The sequence below is a fragment of the Heptranchias perlo genome, chromosome 17 (assembly GCF_035084215.1).
Source record: "Heptranchias perlo isolate sHepPer1 chromosome 17, sHepPer1.hap1, whole genome shotgun sequence".
NCBI lineage: Eukaryota > Metazoa > Chordata > Chondrichthyes > Hexanchiformes > Hexanchidae > Heptranchias > Heptranchias perlo.
The window spans coordinates 37,066,275-37,084,279 of record NC_090341.1 but is presented as its reverse complement, the minus strand read 5'-3'; the positions used below and the strand labels follow the sequence as shown (position 1 = coordinate 37,084,279).

The following is an 18,005-nucleotide window of genomic DNA, read 5'->3' as shown; positions in this document are numbered from 1 at the left end:
GGGAGTATAGTCAAGCTGACCCTGATGCTGTTCTCACCTGATGTCCACACTTTCACACTGCCAGTGTCCATAACTCAAGGGTACTGAGGTGCCCTGGTTAAGATCAGCTAAGTCAGCAAAGGATGACGACTGAATCTAGGACCTTTCTAGTCTGTATGACTCAGCTCCTGATTTGTATAAGGCCACTGAGATTCTGGGGGAGTAGGCATAAATATCATCAAATGAATCACAATGCATTGATCTCACCCGTCACCTTGCATGAGTTTAAATAGACCGCATTGCATTTTCAGACCCTCAAAACCCCGAGACAGATTCAATCTGACCCCAGACTTTGAATAAGTTCTGCACCCGTGGCCTAGTATGAGTTGCATGAAATATTCATAATTAAGTTATGATGTCGTTTTAACAGATTTGCTGCAAGTTTTTGCTCTAAGGCTGCTGTGGACTCTTGTTCTATATACTATTAGTTTCTGTTTCCAACCATTAAGCACATGAGCCAGATTCCTCAGCACTTCGTTGCTTCAACAATTCTTATATGGGTCGCACACTCCATTGAAAACGGCCATGTAAATATTTCTTACGAGAATTCCAATGTAAAATTGACCACATTTATTTATAAAACTTACCTGTTACGTTTCACTGTAGGTGGCGCTGTAATAGGATTTCCATTGTTAATCTGGTCACTGATCAGTCACAGCTCCCTGTAACACCACTACATGGTACTGTTGTCTTCTCCTGATAAACTACTCAGAATGCTTTCTAAAATAAAAGTATCTATTTTGTTGTTTAATGCCTCTGCCTCCATTAAAATTAAAGTTTTTACCTATAGGCCTCAGCCACTCCCAGAGCCTTGGCTTTGACTTGATATTTTTTCCAGAAATGTAACTATGTTAGCTGGATGCAAAGTGTGTACTTTGAGTATGTACAATGTACCTAATTTCTGAGGATGCATCATTATCATTTAATTAGCTGAACAGCTGAGATACATTTCTTTAGTTTCTAGCAGTTTTTGCTCAATTGGCTTTCATAACTGACAAAAAGCTGGAGGACACATTTTAAAAGCTTCGTTCAGGTAAAGTTTATGAAATATTTTAAAAACTGATTGAGTGTGTATGTGTATGTGTTTGAGAGAGAGAGAGATGGATTACACATTTGTTGTAGCTTTTGCTTTGTAAACTATAATCAAAAGAAAGTGTATTACACTGAGAGAGAAAGGGAGCCAGTGTCTTTCCTCATCCTCATTTGAATTAATTTCTCAAAAGAACAAGTTGAATTTTGAAGCTGAGAGGAGCACTCCTGCTCTTCCTGAATTAAAACAAAATATATTAAAATTTAACTTTTCGATGGCACCTGGATCCTGTGCCGTATTCACACCTGGAAAACGTCAGGCCTGGCTGTTTTAGGCAGCTACTTCGGACAGCTGAAAACCGTTCACGGCCAATCAGATGTTTTTCGGGTGTCCTTGGGGCGCAGGGCATAGCCCTGCAAAATTGGTCATTTTTGCCTCCGTTTCCCATCTAGATTTTTTTGCACATGAGGAGACCAATCAGCGCTTCTTGCCTCTTCTAAATTTAGATCTCCCTTGGGCGTCGATTTTACACAGTTCAATTTTCTTTCTTTCCTCCCAGACTAATCCCATTTTCCCATTTTCTCCTTATACCCTTTTACATCCTCCTTCTTTAATTAATTATCCAGTACCTTTTCGAATGCTGTAGTTGATACAGCACCTATTGCCACCTGCAGCAAAGCATTGCACATTCCGATAACTCTTTGCATGAAAAAGTTTGTTCTAATTTTCCGCTTTATGTACCTTGAACTTATTTTGGAAACCAGCCGCTTTGATTTACATAACAATGGAAATTGACTATCTTTACCGTATCTATTCACTTTATCATTTTGAACAGCTTTCCCCCTCTTTTTGGTTTGAAAGTATATTGCCCTAGTTGCTCTTGTCTTTCCTCATAACATCAACTCCTATCCCTGGTATCATCCTGATAGATATTTGTTGCACTTTCTCCAAGACTATTATATCCCTCCCATAGTGAGAAGCCTAATACTGTATTCCAGAGGTGGCCTAACCATCATTTTATACAGAGTCATCATGCCTTCTTTTGCTTTTTTATTTAACCCTCTTGATGTAAACATCTAAATCCTATTTGCCTTCATAATTGTTTTTTTAAACTGACCCCCAATTTTAAGAATTTATGGGGATGACTTTATAATCCAGTGCTTCCAGTGGGGAGTAGCTCTTCAAGGGAATGAGCCACTGCAAGTATGCAGCCAATGATTTTTCTAATTTTAATAGACAGAACGCCCCTGATTGCGTAAGGTGGATTCAGGTTTTGGGATTTTGGGATTGAGTTCTGTTTAAGTGGTGTGTTTTAAAACAAAGCAAATCTGCACAGGTCTAATAAAAGAGGCAATAGACTGCAGGTGTTGAAGGTGTGTATTAAAGCCAGAGAAGTCAGTTTATGGAATGTCTAAGCTCACAGTCTATTTCAAACGGATCCAATGAGGGTCTACTCTCATATCAGGCTCATTAGCTAGGATGACCGGGGACATTATGCAATTTGTTATCTTGGCTCAGATGGCCATCAACCACTCTAATTATTTGGGCAATGCCCCTCTGCTTCCCGGGGTCAGGATTAAAAAGAGGAGGAAAACCCCATCTTTGGGGGCAGTCAAATTTTAAGCAGCGAGGTGTAGACTTGGAGCTGGAAGAAAAATCAGGTTAGTTTTTGTTGTTAGAAGTTGTCTAGAAAGAAAGATAATGTCAAAAGCAAGTGAGTCAACCCACAAAAGTGTCAGGGTGCCTGGTTTATTATATCAATAATCAATTACAGTATCCAGTGCCAATCACAAGGGGGTCTTATTGTTACATCCCCAGGTTATGCTATTGGATAACTAGATAGTGTGTTGTCCTTTTGCTTCTCCATTGTTTTGAAAAATGTACTACTTTAAGTATATTTCCATTCTTTTGTTTTGTTCTCAAAATGTATTAAAGAAAAGAAAGAACTTGCATTTATGTGGTTCTTTCATGACCTCAGGAAAGCTTCCAAAGCACTTCACAGCCAATCATGTATTTTTGAAGTTTAGTCATTGTTATAACATGGGGAAATATGGCAACCAATTTGCTCTCAACAAAGTCCCATAGACAGCAATGAGAGAAACAGCCAGATAATTTGCTTTTATAGTTATTTTAATTAAATTGCACATATCTGTTTCTGTCTGCTGTAATCACCTGCATTCTTCCTGACAGATTGTTACTCCCACTTTGGGATCATCAACAAAACTTTGATATAAACTCTTTTTGTATCGAAGTCTGAATCATATATAATGTTGTCTGATTTGTGTTTATTTTCCCCTTCCCTTTTGCAACTCATGAAGCCTCTTTGTTACAGCCCATCTGTAGTTAATATTGGGAGCCTCAATTGTCATCAACTTTCCTGGTTTTGCTCTTCCTTGCTTGTCTTTCCTCCTGCCATTTAAATCCCTTCACAATATCCATTTAATTCTCCATGCAAGGACATCGATGCCATTTCAATTCAGCTGAACACTGTTCCCTCAATGGAACTCCTGCCTTTCCTTGAATTTCCCCCAACGCCCCAGAAACCTGAAACCCCTCCCTTCTGTACCATGTCTTAAGCTATGCTTTGACGTGTTGAATCTTCTTGTCCCTAAGTAGCCCAGCTACTGGCAGCGGGAAGTCAACACCTTCGGAAGAGGAGGGAAATGGGAGGAAATTGGCAAAAAATATTGGCAAGGAAATGAAAGAAAAACAAGAAGTTTCTGAAGAAAAAGTCATCATCTACTAAACAATATTCACTAATCCTTAATATTTCATGGGTAATGGCCCTTATCCTTGCTTTCTATAAACTCTTGGAAAGCAGTTTCACATAGAACTCCCCCCCTCCTTTCTAGGTATACCTACAAAACGTTTCATATCATAGATGATTCTGATAAGACCATAAAATAAAACTAATTGGCACTATTTGCTATATAACGGTCATTAGTTATATAGTAGAAGCTGTTTAAAGCTGCAATATCCTACAGTTACCGACTATAGTTGGAAACTCTATGATGGCATACAGGGAAAGATGCCACCTCTGAGCCATACAGATTGGGTTTGATTGCCAAGCCTGTGCTGAGTAAACTGATCTGATTTGGGATACAATTGGCTGCATTGCCCATGAATTAGCTACGGAAATATTGGTCAGTGAGCCTTGCTAGTGGTGTGTGTTTGTGGACGTCCATTAGAGACAGGATTGAACCCTGCTGTGATGTCCAATAGAGCCAAATAGCCCAGCACTCACTGTTGTGTGTCATATGAATAATGGCCATTTTGGCAAGATATCAGAGAGGGACTGCTATTCAACAAATTGAATGAACCCAGTAAAAAAAAATCAATGCTTTTAGGAGGGGAAGGGATAAGAAAAAATTGAGATAGAATAAAAAAGGAAGTAAAATTGACCTGTATAGCTTCATCTGTTGTGAAGATATTCCAGTTTTTACAGTGGAGTTCAATATCAAGAGTGTGCGGCTTGTGTGCTAGTTCAACAATTGGTAGGAATCCAAGGGTAAATAGTAGAGGTCACTGGTCTGAGTACAAGTACAGTCGTTCATGAAATTGATCTACATTGCAAAAACTATCTTTGTGAGAACAGTGGAGCATCTTTAGTTCCTCTCTGTATGTCAGAAAAAATAATTATGGGACGGCTATGGGGCACTCAGTTGTGATAGCGTAACACCCATGTGGTAAATGAAATGTCCAGTTATTCCAATTAAGCAGACACTGCAGACAGCATGGCAATGGAATCTGGGTAAGAACATCCCCATTAGCAGGGTAGTCAAGGTCAACACACATTTCAGTGATATTTTTTAGATCTAATTTAAATTTTAAGTCCAGAGAAATGGGTGGTGTTGTAGGTTAGCACACTTTCCTTTCACCTCTGGGACCTCGATTCAAATCCAACGCAGACTGATAGAGTAAAAGTTTCCTTTGTCTATTAGCTGTAACGCCCCAAGTAAAATGAATTTGGACAGTTTCAACCTGGTGGATGTTAGTCCGCATCACAGAACTGCCCATAATTCAGCACTAATTGCGCTATGTCGTTTACGCTACAATATGCTGCAATTTTGAGTTGAGATGCTCTTTTTATTTTTCTGGGCTGCTCCACTGAAATAAGAGCCATGTCTGCACAATCCTGCCTTCTCGTTGTCACTTCCTCCCACAACGTCCCACTAAAATTAAAGATAGTTTAAATTTCACTTTTTGCAATTTATTTTTTTCTTGTTAAGGTAAGGAAAATGAAACTCTTTGGGCACCAGGAATTTCCAGGTTAGGTGTAGTATGAACTAGATGTAAAATAAAGCCTCTTCTACTCTGTCCCAACAATGTACTTAACCTCAAAAGAGCACCCCCAGCTGCACAAATGTGAATTTCTGCACCATACTGGACTCTTTAAGATAAATTTGTTGATTGCATGCTCCCAGTGGCAGCCATGCTCGAAGGGAGTGTTGGTCGGTGAATTGGTGCCACAGTGTTGCAGCAATAACTCTGACCGATACTTCCATCGAGTATGGCTCCCATTGGAAGTAAGGGATTGATGAATTTTCCCATCTGTGTGAAGTTATCAATTGGTGCCTACTAATATCAAATTGGCCTAAGCGCCTGTGCTAGCAGATTTCCTGTTCCTGATAGCTATCCAGTTACTTGTGCTGGAAGTGCACATGTGGATATCAGGTGAGGACAAGACTGGCTTGGTTGTGATGTCCTCCCCCCACTGCAGTCAATTAACCTTTCAACACTCAGTGTCCACATTCACACCTGAAGAATGGTCACTTGGATGAGGTACCTGAGGGTGACCAGCAAAAATAACTTCTTTAGCAGCAGCAAGAGTAACAAGGAGAGAATGCTAGAACTGCAGCAGGTAAATTTTTTTGCTTCAGGGTCCTTCCAGGCTGCAGCGGGGGACATGGCACATGTTAGCCAGTCGGCTACATGTGCCAGCACAATACAAGTAATGGATGCTCTGTTCGTTAAGGTAGGCTGGTATATCAAGTTCCCCATCGACGCCGCAAGTCAACATGACAAAGCGGTGGGATTTGCAGCAATTGCTGGGTTCCTACAAGTCTAGCTTGCTAGTTACAGTACTCGTGGAGATTAAGGCATTTCCACATGTGTCATGACCTTTTATAAACTCGAAGGAGTGCCACTCAATGTGTACTTGGCGTGTGGCCACAATCTACGAGTTATGTAGGTGTGTGCACCATACCCCGGTGGTAGCCATGATGCATCAGTCCAGGATCTCCAGACTTTTGACCCAGAGGAGCAGGTCCAAGGATGACTATTAGGGGACAAGGCATACCTGTAATCACCATGGCTGATGACACCCGTATAGTACCCACAAACCCCAACTAAAAGGTGGTGCAATGAAAGTCTTCGGAGCACCAGGGCAATAAAGGAGCAAGCCATTGGTGTGCTGAAACAGCAATTCAGGTGCCTAGTTACGTTTGGGGCATTCCTAGGGAAGACGACCTGCTTCTGTTCCCACACCATGCTCCACTTGGATCTCCACTGCCACGTCACTGAACCTTGGAGCTCTAGCCTTCAACATTCTGCAAATACTGCAAGCAAGTGGAGAAACAGCAGAACTTACTCTTCTCAGGGGCACTAAACATATAGTGAATGCTGAGAAATCACATAAGATCAGCACGACAAACTCTTTTCAGGGTGACTTGACACCTCTCTTTAAGAGGTACATTCACCCTTTAAAACGGCAGATCTCAGGCGAAAATCCTGTCCCCCAGTTGGATCCCGTCAGCCATCTTTTCAGCCGCGTGATCAGGCAGGGAGAAAAATTGCTCCGCCTACTGACTGCCCGAATACTCCTGGAGTGAAAATGTACCGCAGTGAGTCTAGCTGACAGTTTATACTGGCAAGAAAGACTTGCATTTATATAGCGCTTTTCATGACCTCAGAACGTCCCAAAACGCTTTACAGCCAATGAAGTAGTTTTGAAGTGTAGCCATTGTTGTAATGTAGGAAACGCGGCAGCCAATTTGCGCACAGCAAGGTCCCACTAACAGCAAAATGATAATGACCAGATAATCTGCTTTTTAGTGATGTTGGTTGAGGGATAAATATTGGTCATGACACCGGGGAGAACTCTCCTGCTCTACTTCGAAATAGTGCCATAGGATCTTTTACGTCCATCTGAGAGTGGGCCTCGGTTTAACCTCTCATCTGAAAGACACCTCCGACATTGCAGCACTCCCTCAATAATGCACTCCCTCAGTACTGCACTGAAGTATCAGCCTAGATCAGGTGCTCAAGTCTCTGGAGTGGGACTTGAACCCACAACCTTCTGCTACAGAGGTGAGTATTCAGTGTTCAGATACATCTGAGTCACTTGCAGTGTAAATCTGACCCCTGAGTTGAGTCCATTCATCTGCAGTCAGTTCGGAAGTAAAAAGCTTGAGTAATTTATAATGGCTAAAGAAGGCTGGATTTCAGAAAGAAGCAGTACTCCTTTTTTGTCACTGGCATGAGAGAGGGCACAAGGGATAGCCTTTTGAGCGTAGAGTTAAGCTACATTTGTGGAACTGTGTCAGGGAGGTTTGCCCTACATCTGACCCATGTTTTACGTGACCTGGGATTGCTTGATGCTATTACTGGTTGCCAACAGGTGCAGTGTGTTCCATTCCCCACTGGTGACATTCATTATTCTGATGAGCAAAAGAAAATCACTACTTTGGATTGTTAGAAAGAACAAACTTACATTTATTTGGATTGTTAAAACAACTGATACCAATTACCAATAAAGTACTGTGATCAAAATGTGTAAGATTATCGCATGAAAAAATAGCCAAGAATTAAAGGCTGTCATACAGATTCACTTTGATCTTGTAGCTTCTGTGTTAGTAAAGAAAATTGTAAACAATTTTACAACACCAAGTTATAGTCCAGCAATTTTATTTTAAATTCACAAGCTTTCGGAGACTTCCTCCTTCCTCAGGCACATTTACCTGAGGAAGGAGGAAGTCTCCGAAAGCTTGTGAATTTAAAATAAAATTGCTGGACTATAACTTGGTGTTGTAAAATTGTTTACAATTGTCAACCCCAGTCCATCACCGGCATCTCCACATCATTAGTAAAGAAACACAGACTTTTCAATTTGATGTGTATAACCTTTAAAGCCTGCAGTTTATTAAAAAGGTTCACTTTAAAGATTATTTAAAATAAATTTTTGTCTTGATGAGTATAGTGTGAAATTTAGTGGTGGGATTTATATAGAGTCACATAGAGCCATACAGCACAGAAACAGGCCATTCAGCCCAACTTGTCTATGCCGGTATTTATGCTCCACATGAACCTCCTCCCACCCCTCGTTATCTAACCCTATCAGCATATCCTTCTGTTCCTTTATCCCTCATGTGCTTATCTAGCTCCTCCTTAAATGCACCTATGCTATTTGCCTCAACTACTCATTGTAATAGTGCATTCGCGCTTTGGGTAAAGAAGTTTCTTCTGAATTCCCGATTGGATATTTTTAGTGACTATCTTCTATTTGTGACCTCTAGTTTTGGACACCACGAAAAATGGAAACATTTTCTCTATGTCAACCCAATCAAACCCTTTCATTATCTTAAAGACCTCGATTAGGTTACCCCTCAGTTGTCTCTTTTCTAGAGAAAAGAGCCCCAGCCTGTTCAAACTTCCCTGATCAATATATCCTCTCAGTTCTAGTATCATCCTTGTGAATCTTTTTTGCACCTTCTCCAATGCCTCTATATCCTTTTTATAATGAGACCAGAACTGTGCATAGTACTCCAAGTGTGGTCCAACCTAGGTTCTATACAAGTTTTAACATAACTTCTCTGCTTTTCAATTCTATCCCTCTGGAAATGAACCCCTGTGCTTAGGTTGCTTTTTTATGGCCTTATTAATCTACATTGCTGCTTTTAGTGATTAGTGTACCTGTACCCCAGACCCCTTTGCTTCTTTACCTCATTTAGACTCTTATTATCCAAGCAGTATGTGGTCTCCTTGTTCTCCCTACCAAAATGCACTACCTCACACTTATCTATATTGAAATTAATTTGCCATTTACATGTTCATTCTAAAAGTTTATTAATGTCATCCTGTATTTTGTTGCATTCTTCCTTTGTATTATCTACACCTCCCAATTTGGTGTTTCCGCAAATTTTGAAATTGTAGTTCCGATTCCCAAGTCCATATCATTAATGTAAATTGTGAAGAACACCCTGGTTCCGAAACCAATTCCTACCTTTTGCCAGTCTGGGTAGCCACCCTTAACCCCTACTGTCTGTTTTCTATTTTATAGCCAGCTTGCTATCCATTCTGCTACCTTTCCCCTGACTCCACATGCTCTGACCTTAGTCATGAGTCTACTACGTGGTACCTCACCAAAAGCCTTTTGGAAATCCTAATATATTACATCTACTACATTATCCTTGTCTACTCTTTCTGCTACTTCTTCAAAGAATTCAATTAAGTTGGTCAAGTATGACCTTCCCTTTTGAAATCCGTGCTGACTATTCTTTATTATATTTTTGTTTTCTAGATGTTTTTCTATTACATTTTTAAATAAAGAGTCCATTATCTTTCCTACCACCGACGTGAAGATAATTGGTCTATAGTTCCCTGGACTAGTTCTATCTCCCTTTTTAAATATAGGAATAACATTAGCTGTCTGCCAGTCCTCTGGCACTATTCCCTCAATGATGGCGGAGTCCAGCACGTGAGTGCAAAAGACAAGGCTGAAGCATTTGCAGCCATCTTCAGCCAGAAGTGCCGAGTGGATGATCCATCTCGGCCGCCTCCCGATATCCCCACCATCACAGAAGCCAGTCTTCAGCCAATTCGATTCACTCCACGTGATATTAAGAAACGGCTGAGTGCACTGGATACAGCAAAGGCTATGGGCCCCGACAACATCCCAGCTGTAGTGCTGAAGACTTGTGCTCCAGAACTAGCTGCGCCTCTAGCCAAGCTGTTCCAGTACAGCTACAACACTGGCATCTACCCGACAATGTGGAAAATTGCCCAGGTATGTCCTGTCCACAAAAAGCAGGACAAATCCAATCCGGCCAAATACTGCCCCATCAGTCTACTCTCAATCATCAGCAAAGTGATGGAAGGTGTTGTCGACAGTGCTATCAAGCGGCACTTACTCACCAATAACCTACTCACCGATGCTCAGTTTGGGTTCCGCCAGGACCACTCGGCTCCAGACCTCATTACAGCCTTGGTCCAAACATGGACAAAAGAGCTGAATTCCAGAGGTGAGGTGAGAGTGACTGCCCTTGGCATCAAGGCAGCATTTGACCGAGTGTGGCACCAAGGAGCCCTAGTAAAACTGAAATTAATGGGAATCAGGGGGAAAACTCTCCAGTGGCTAGAGTCATACCTAGCACAAAGGAAGATGGCAGTGGTTGTTGGAGGCTAATCATCTCAGCCCCAGTACATTGCTGCAGGAGTTCCTCAAGGCAGTGTCCTAGGCCCAACCATATTCAGCTGCTTCATCAATGACCTTCCCTCCATCATAAGGTCAGAAATGGGGATGTTCGCTGATGATTGCACAGTGTTCAGTTCCATTCGCAACCCCTCAGATAATGAAGCAGTCCGAGCCCGCATGCAGCAAGACCTGGACATCATCCAGGCTTGGACTGATAAGTGGCAAGTAACATTCGCGCCAGACAAGTGCCAGGCAATGACCATCTCCAACAAGAGGGAGTCTAACCACCTCCCCTTGACATTCAACGGCATTACCATCGCCGAATCCTCCACCATCAACATCCTGGGGGTCACCATTGACCAGAAACTTAACTGGACCAGCCATATAAATACTGTGGCTACAAGAGCAGGTCAGTGGCTGGGTATTCTGCAGCGTGCGACTCACCTCCTGACTCCCCAAAGCCTTTCCACCATCTACAAGGCACAAGTCAGGATTGTGATGGAATACTCTCCACTTGCCTGGATGAGTGCAGCTCCAACAACACTCAAGAAGCTCGACACCATCCAGGACAAAGCAGCCCGCTTGGTTGGCACCCCATCCACCACCCTAAACGTTCACTCCCTTCACCACCGGCGCACAGTGGCTGCAGTGTGTACCATCCACAGGATTCACTGCAGCAACTCGCCAAGGCTTCTTCGACAGCACTTCCCAAACCCGTGACCTCTACCACATAGAAGGACAAGAGCAGCAGGCACATGGGAACAACACCACCTGCACGTTCCCCTTCAAGTCACATACCATCCCGACTTGGAAATATATCGCTGTTCCTTCATCGTCGATGGATCAAAATCCTGGAACTCCCTTCTTGACAGCACTGTGGGAGAACCTTCACCACACGGACTGCAGCGGTTCACCACTGCCTTCTCAAGGGCAATAAGGAATGGGCAATAAATGTCGGCCTTGCCAGCAACGCCCACATCCCATGAACAAATAAAAAAAGTACACCATGATTACAACCGTTCTATTCTGCTCCTCCCCCCCTTGGACTGTCTCCTGCTCCACGGTGCCATTTGTTTTGTTTTGGTTTGGGGTGTGTGCGCGCGTGTGTGTGTAAATTTAAACATGTATATTGTGCAACATTGAGCACAGCAGGGATGGGGAATCATTCAAAAGCTGATGATAATCTGAACACTCCGAACGCCCTGATATGATGCTCCCTGCAAAAAGGGTCACGTATGCTCAACTGCACACAAGTTATCTAAACAAATGGGTTTTGCAGATCAAATTAGTAACAGATAGAGCAACATTTTAATGAGGTAAACGTGTCAGGGAAATAATTCAATGATATAATTTTTTTCCATGTTTATCGGCAAACAAATTGGATTATAATTTATAATACTGAACTTGAAGAGAAAATGTTATCTTGTGGAAGACTTGGAAACTGCATCTATTTTCCTCAAATCCACCCTCCTTGTGGCACTTCGAGATTGCTCAAGTGTTATAATGCTTTGAACTACACATGCTCAGAAAGACCATTTTCCCACATGTTGACATTTGATGAAATTATTCAGTTTTGCCTGGAGCACATCGCTCTCTGTGAGTGTGTTTATTTCAAACCAGTTTAAATGCACACTTAAATCATATTCGTGTGTCAGACAACTAAACAAAAATCCTATATTGAAAAGAATAATTTCTCCTGTAATCCTTCTTGTTGCCTGGTTGTGTCATCCATAACAGGGCTGCAGAAAGTACATTTGACCTAGAACAAAGGGAGATTGGAAGATTTGATTTAGCCTAGAAAAAGACAACCAAATGAAAGAAATCAGGCAAGTTTCTGTGTGGTTAGCAGCGGATGGATAAGGCTAAGCTGCTGATACAAACAATTCTTGTTTGTAAGTAAACAGAACCTTGTGTAAACAGGTTGTCTTGGTCTCACACTGGGCTGATTTCATGGTGGGCAGCAGCTGATATATGTTAAATACAAAAATCACCACTTGTATAAATGTCAGTGGATGAAAGAAGACTGACTAGTTGTTTGTCTTACGTTCTTCCCACTGTTTACTCAAGCCACAATGCATTGCCTCGACCTTGATTCCCTAAGAATGGCCCCTTTCTCCTCAATCTGTTTACATTGTCTTGGCTGAGTGTCACCTACAAAATCTGTCGATTATTCCACCTGGTTAATGTTAAATTGGTCTTGCAAGATGATGTGTTTGTTCATGAACACAAATGCAGGCACGTTGTTTACTGTAGCTATGGCAGCAATCAGTTATTAAACAAATATACCTCTGTTTACGGGTGTGAGCAGCAGTTTATCCTGTATGGTTGGACAAAACTTAATGCTGTGTTTTGATAAAGAGGAAGGGAGCTTGTCCATGGAATGCAGCTCAAGCAGACTTGGGTTTGCTTTTCTTATCGGAGACTTGAGTGAAGGAGCTAGCAGATTAGCAAGCTGTTTAGTTCTCCACCAAATTTCCTTAGAGTGGAATGGTATCTAAGCAGTTTGTTTGCTTTCTCTTCCTTTCCCCCACCGCCCAACAAAAAGAGACAGAGCTGAACAAGAAGAGTACGGGCATACTGGGTGCATCAGATGGACAGAAAATTCTTTGTCCAACAAATGCTGGCTTAACACAGGCCTCTGTCAGAGAGGTGCAGTGTTGTGCTGCAAGTGTGGGAGGCGGTTGCAGGTGACCATATGCTTAGTTTGTTCCTCGCGGTGTTTGGTAAACAAGTTAAAAACCTTTACAAGGACTGCCTGTGTTATTGTTCTGAATGTTGTTGTTGTTGTTTCAGGATATTTGTTGTGCATTTAAACCTGACAGAACCTGTTAACATTGGCAACAGAATGCTGGGTCAGTTCAAAGATAAGGAGAAAACTACAGGCTTTGTGACCTTGACAAATCATATGTGTTTGTGAAGCAGGTCCTTTTCTCCCATTAATTAATGCACTTTTGCTCTAGATGAGTATTCAAAGAAAATCACATTTTTATCTTCAATAATGCTGAAACTCACATTATGCATTGGAAATGATAAAACATTTATCATTTTTACCAACAGGTAATATACATAATTTATGCTGTTTTAGTGCTACCCTTTTTTGATATTCATGATGGATAACACTTAAGATTTCTTCTCGATATTGCAGCATGGTATTACACTACAGTAAAATTAATGAGAAGGTAGATTTATGAGTTTCATTTGTTTGTCGATTCAAAAATTAATTGAGTGTTAATTTTAGCTGTTCCTCATCAGAATAGGTACTTAGCATTTGGGCATTATTCTGCATTCATTGTGGGCTACCTTCAGTTTATTGTGGGTCAGTAGTTTTGCATACATTGAAATAGCCTTTAGGCTCATTCTCTTGATTACTTTTTAGCTGCTGTGCATTAGAAAATTTACTCCTTCCCTTTTATAATTGTGAAAATTCATTATGGGGCGACAGTGCATGCATAATATCAGCAGAATGGCACGTATTTTTAAACTGCATTATAGACACATTGTGTTTCGATAATTTTGTAACTGGTTTACGGATTTGGTAACACTCTTTACTATTTAGCATTTTCTGTCACACAGCATTTGAAATTGTTTTAATTTAGAATCTTTGTCAGTCGGCTTTTATTAGTCCCATTCTGGTTCCAGTGACTGAGCTTCCCACAGGAGTAAGCATGTGATATTATAAATCTGTGTTTAGTTCAATTTTCACTTCCTTTGATGATTAGGCAGAGTGTTTTAAGGGCATTTTTTCTGCTTCATATAAATAATTGATCAGTTAAGTTAATTCATTTCAGCCTGACTTGGTCAACCTTCATTAACTGTCCTGGAATAAAGCCTTTCTTCTTGTTAGCTGAGCAACTTTCCCAAAAAGGTTAATTCATCAAAGTAAAGAGGTACAGTTGGGTTTTGATCACACAAGTACATCACTATCAAGGTGTGAAGTGAATTAAAAGCCTGCCAACAGCCAAAGGCAAACCAAAGTTAAGGAGGCAGTACTTCTTTTGTCAGACTGACTAGGTTTTATTTCCAAACTATCAGAAAAATTACACCCATGTAACCTAGGGCATGTTTTCCATACCCAGTCTTTGCAAAACATTCCATGTGGTCTATTTTGAAATACAGATGTAGTGATCCAACAAAAACTATTTTTACTTAATCATTGCTCTATAGTTCAACTGAATTTAAAGCTGCAGCACCCATCATACATATGTATTTATTAAACACCTTTCTTAGTCTCCCAACTCTCCAAAAAAAATACAACTTTGTTTAATCCATGTGCCTGGATATTTTCAGTTACTCTTCTGGGCATCAAATTCATTTGCAAATAAAGATTAATGGTTAATCATGGTGCTGTCCAGGAAACATACGATGAATCCAGCTAATCGGATGACTATTTCACAGTCAGACCACTATGATTGTCGACAACTTTCTCTTTACAGACTGAAGATTTAAACTTAAAATTAAACTTAAACCTAATCTGAATTGTTTTTTTCAGTTTCACCTTTTTCTCCCTGTCTCTTGGAGGTGCTGATTCCCTACAATTCCACAGGCACCAGCTGATCTCCAGTACTTTGTCCACATGGTCATTCTTCACGTGTGAGCCTAGATAATGAATGTCAGTAAGCTGTTCGACAGAGGGAGGGAAGGATCACATCAGAATCTGAATCTGATCCGGTCCTTACACAAAATTGCTTCTAAAAAATGGGAGGTGGATAAATGTAACAGGAAGTACAATCATGTGGCAGATCTTGGAAATGACCACTGCAGCTTTGAAACTAATTGAACTTTTCCAGACTGCTGGTATAATGCTGTATTTTATTTTTTAAGGCACAAGATTGTTCACTGGAATATTTTTTCCTCAGTCACTAATGTGAACAAAAAAAGTCAGTGCAAGTATGAAACGGGTTTCTGCTTTTTTGTTCACATTAACTACTGGGGGAAATTGAACCCAATTGCCTTCTTTTGCTCTTTTGTTAGATTTTAATTATGTTGCATAGCACTGATGCAAAATAAGGCTAAATTAAACTCTTAGAAATCTCATAAGGCATTTAGTTTCATGGGTCTTTTAATTTAACACCACCAGTGAAATTAATTCCCACTAAAATAGTATGATCCAGTGAATAGAAAATAATGGTGTGTAGCATTATTTTTCTAAAATATATATGAAATCCAACCATTGTGACTTACTAAAATGAGATGCTATTTGTGTAGGTAATTAAGTAACTGCATAGCAACTCAAAAGAAATAAAAGGCTTTTGTCACCACTTTTTCACCGTTTTGGCAACTCAAAAGTCGAGGACAAAATCTAAAATTGCTGAGATAACAGCTGTTGTTCTGAATTATTTTTCAGGTTTTTGAGTCATGATGCAAGAATCTGGGACTGAGGCAGCAAGCAACGGTTCAGCCAATCAGAACGGAGCTAGCAGCGGTAACCACTATCCAGACAGTAGCATAAGGGAAAGGAGATCAAACGGCGACATATCCTCCATTGAAGTGACCGCTGCTGAATTGGTTCATCTCCAGCAACAACAGGTATAGTTAGTGCCATGGCTTTTCCTGTTGATGCAGATTGCAGTTTACCTCAGTCAGTGTAGATGTGCAGGTTGTTGCTTGAATAAATGTGCCATTACTTAGAGAATTGCAGTCATGCTGAATTCATTACTGCTGTAGTCACACAAAACCATGGATAAAATTTCAATAACTACAGGCCACAGTTGAGTAAACAGTTGCACTGAAACTTAATTCCTGTTGACTTTTCCTCATTCTTTGCCAGGGGCAGATTCTGATTTGCTGTGCAAAGACAACAGGGTATAGCTTTGATTAATGCGTAGCTTAAAAACAGAATCAGAATTGTTCAAAAAGGACTTTTAAAAAAAAGTTTACTCTGTAGTCAATAAAAGTGATTTCTGCTCCTTTTTAAAATAAAAAGAAATAGAAATGTGGCTGGGAGCTGGTGAATTCATGATGAACTGTGAATCCCAGATTTTTACTATCATCAGTTCAGTTTCTGCTATTCATCTTTCTTTGTTTTTTTTTGTTGTAAGTATTCAGGTTTTCCTTCATTAAAAAAATACCTTTCATTCAAAATGCAACAGTATTGAATGGAGGGTTTCCAAGTAGGGATCAGGCATAATGGTCACATTTTAGTTAGACATGTGATAATTCAAATTTTTGCCAGCCTTTCTAAATATATGGGCTCAAGTTCTATACCCGTTGAAAGGAAACAACCATTTCTTACTTTTTTTCTCCAAAGGAGAAGCATGGGGTGTACATCAGGTCATTAAAAAAGATCTTACAGAGCTTTTAAGATTGTAAACAGTAGATCTACAACACTGCTTCAAACTAAATCTTGAGAGTAAGGCAAGGAGACATGGGTTCAAACAAGTAAAAGGCAAATTTATCACTCCCTTCCGGAAGTTCTTAACTCAAAGAGTGATCAACACATGGAATGGACATCTGGGTATGGTCGAGGAGGTGAATAATTTAAGAAACAATAGATGCCGTGATGGGAGACAGTAAGGACTTTCTGGATGGATGAGCTAATCTGGCCTTCCTCATCTCTATCTACCTTGTGAAAAGGCAGAGGCCATGGTAGATCTGGAGTTTGAGAGGGACCCTTGGAGTGTCTGCAGCTGCCTGCTGATACCAATCCATTTACCTCAATTCTTAGCTCAATCTGCACACAATTCTATGGCTCAGACACACACACTAATAGTTCCATCTTTATTTTGGAAGGAGCTTATTACTGCCTGGCACTGCCACAGTCAATTTTAAACTTTGGCTAAAGAAGCTTAGGTCTTGTAGTCATTTGGACAGTATGTCAAATTGTACCCTGATGCTTTGTACAAGAAAAATCCCGTTACACCACGTGTATACCCTACTTCACCCATGAGAACGTGTTTGACTAGTAATTGGATATGGTTTGGTAGATGTCTTGGGTTTCAGCAAGCACAGTGTAAATAGTAACCAAGTCTGATTCAGTTCAGAATGACCTGATCAACATGTAATCCTAAAGGGATTTGACTGATAGTGGCAGTAAATCTCTTGGGAGACAGACAACTGCTACCTTTTTAAGCAGAAGGAGCTCAAAGGTCTATTGAATTTTTATACTTTATAGTTTTCTATAGCATTGTTATCTACAAATACATGCACTTCTTTTGAGTACATGTTTAAAATTGCTACTATTTCTGTGGAGTCCTTTCCTTTAGTCCTGGGCACTTGAGGTTAAGATGTTTTAGAAAGCTGAGGAAGGAGAATAGCACTTCAGTCTAGTCAGTGTTGTGGGTGAAATGGAAGGGGGTCTGTGGTTAGGGATTGTGAAGGGGGTGCTTATAAATTCCTCTCACAGGAAAGATTGCCCTACTCTAATAGAATGAATCTAATCTACATTAGAATAGAAGTATTAAGGTGAGCAATCACATTCTTTAAAAAAATATAACAATGAACAAAGACCAGAATTTGCTGCAGGAAGGGTTTAGTTAGCATATAGTCATGGTACTGCCTGTGAGACCTACCACAAGAGGGCCACAT

General features: G+C 40.6%; 1 protein-coding gene across 7 annotated transcripts in view; it reads left to right on the top strand.

The window, feature by feature from the left end:
* foxp1b (forkhead box P1b) overlaps positions 1-18,005 on the top strand; it is a 413,548-nt gene that overhangs the window by 190,774 nt on the left and 204,769 nt on the right. For all 7 annotated transcript variants that reach the window (XM_067998895.1, XM_067998898.1, XM_067998900.1 and 4 more), the window contains one exon: positions 15,826-16,007. In XM_067998895.1, coding sequence (XP_067854996.1) covers positions 15,837-16,007 — 171 coding nt within the window. In that variant the 5' untranslated portion in view covers positions 15,826-15,836. The remainder of the gene's footprint in view (positions 1-15,825; positions 16,008-18,005) is intronic.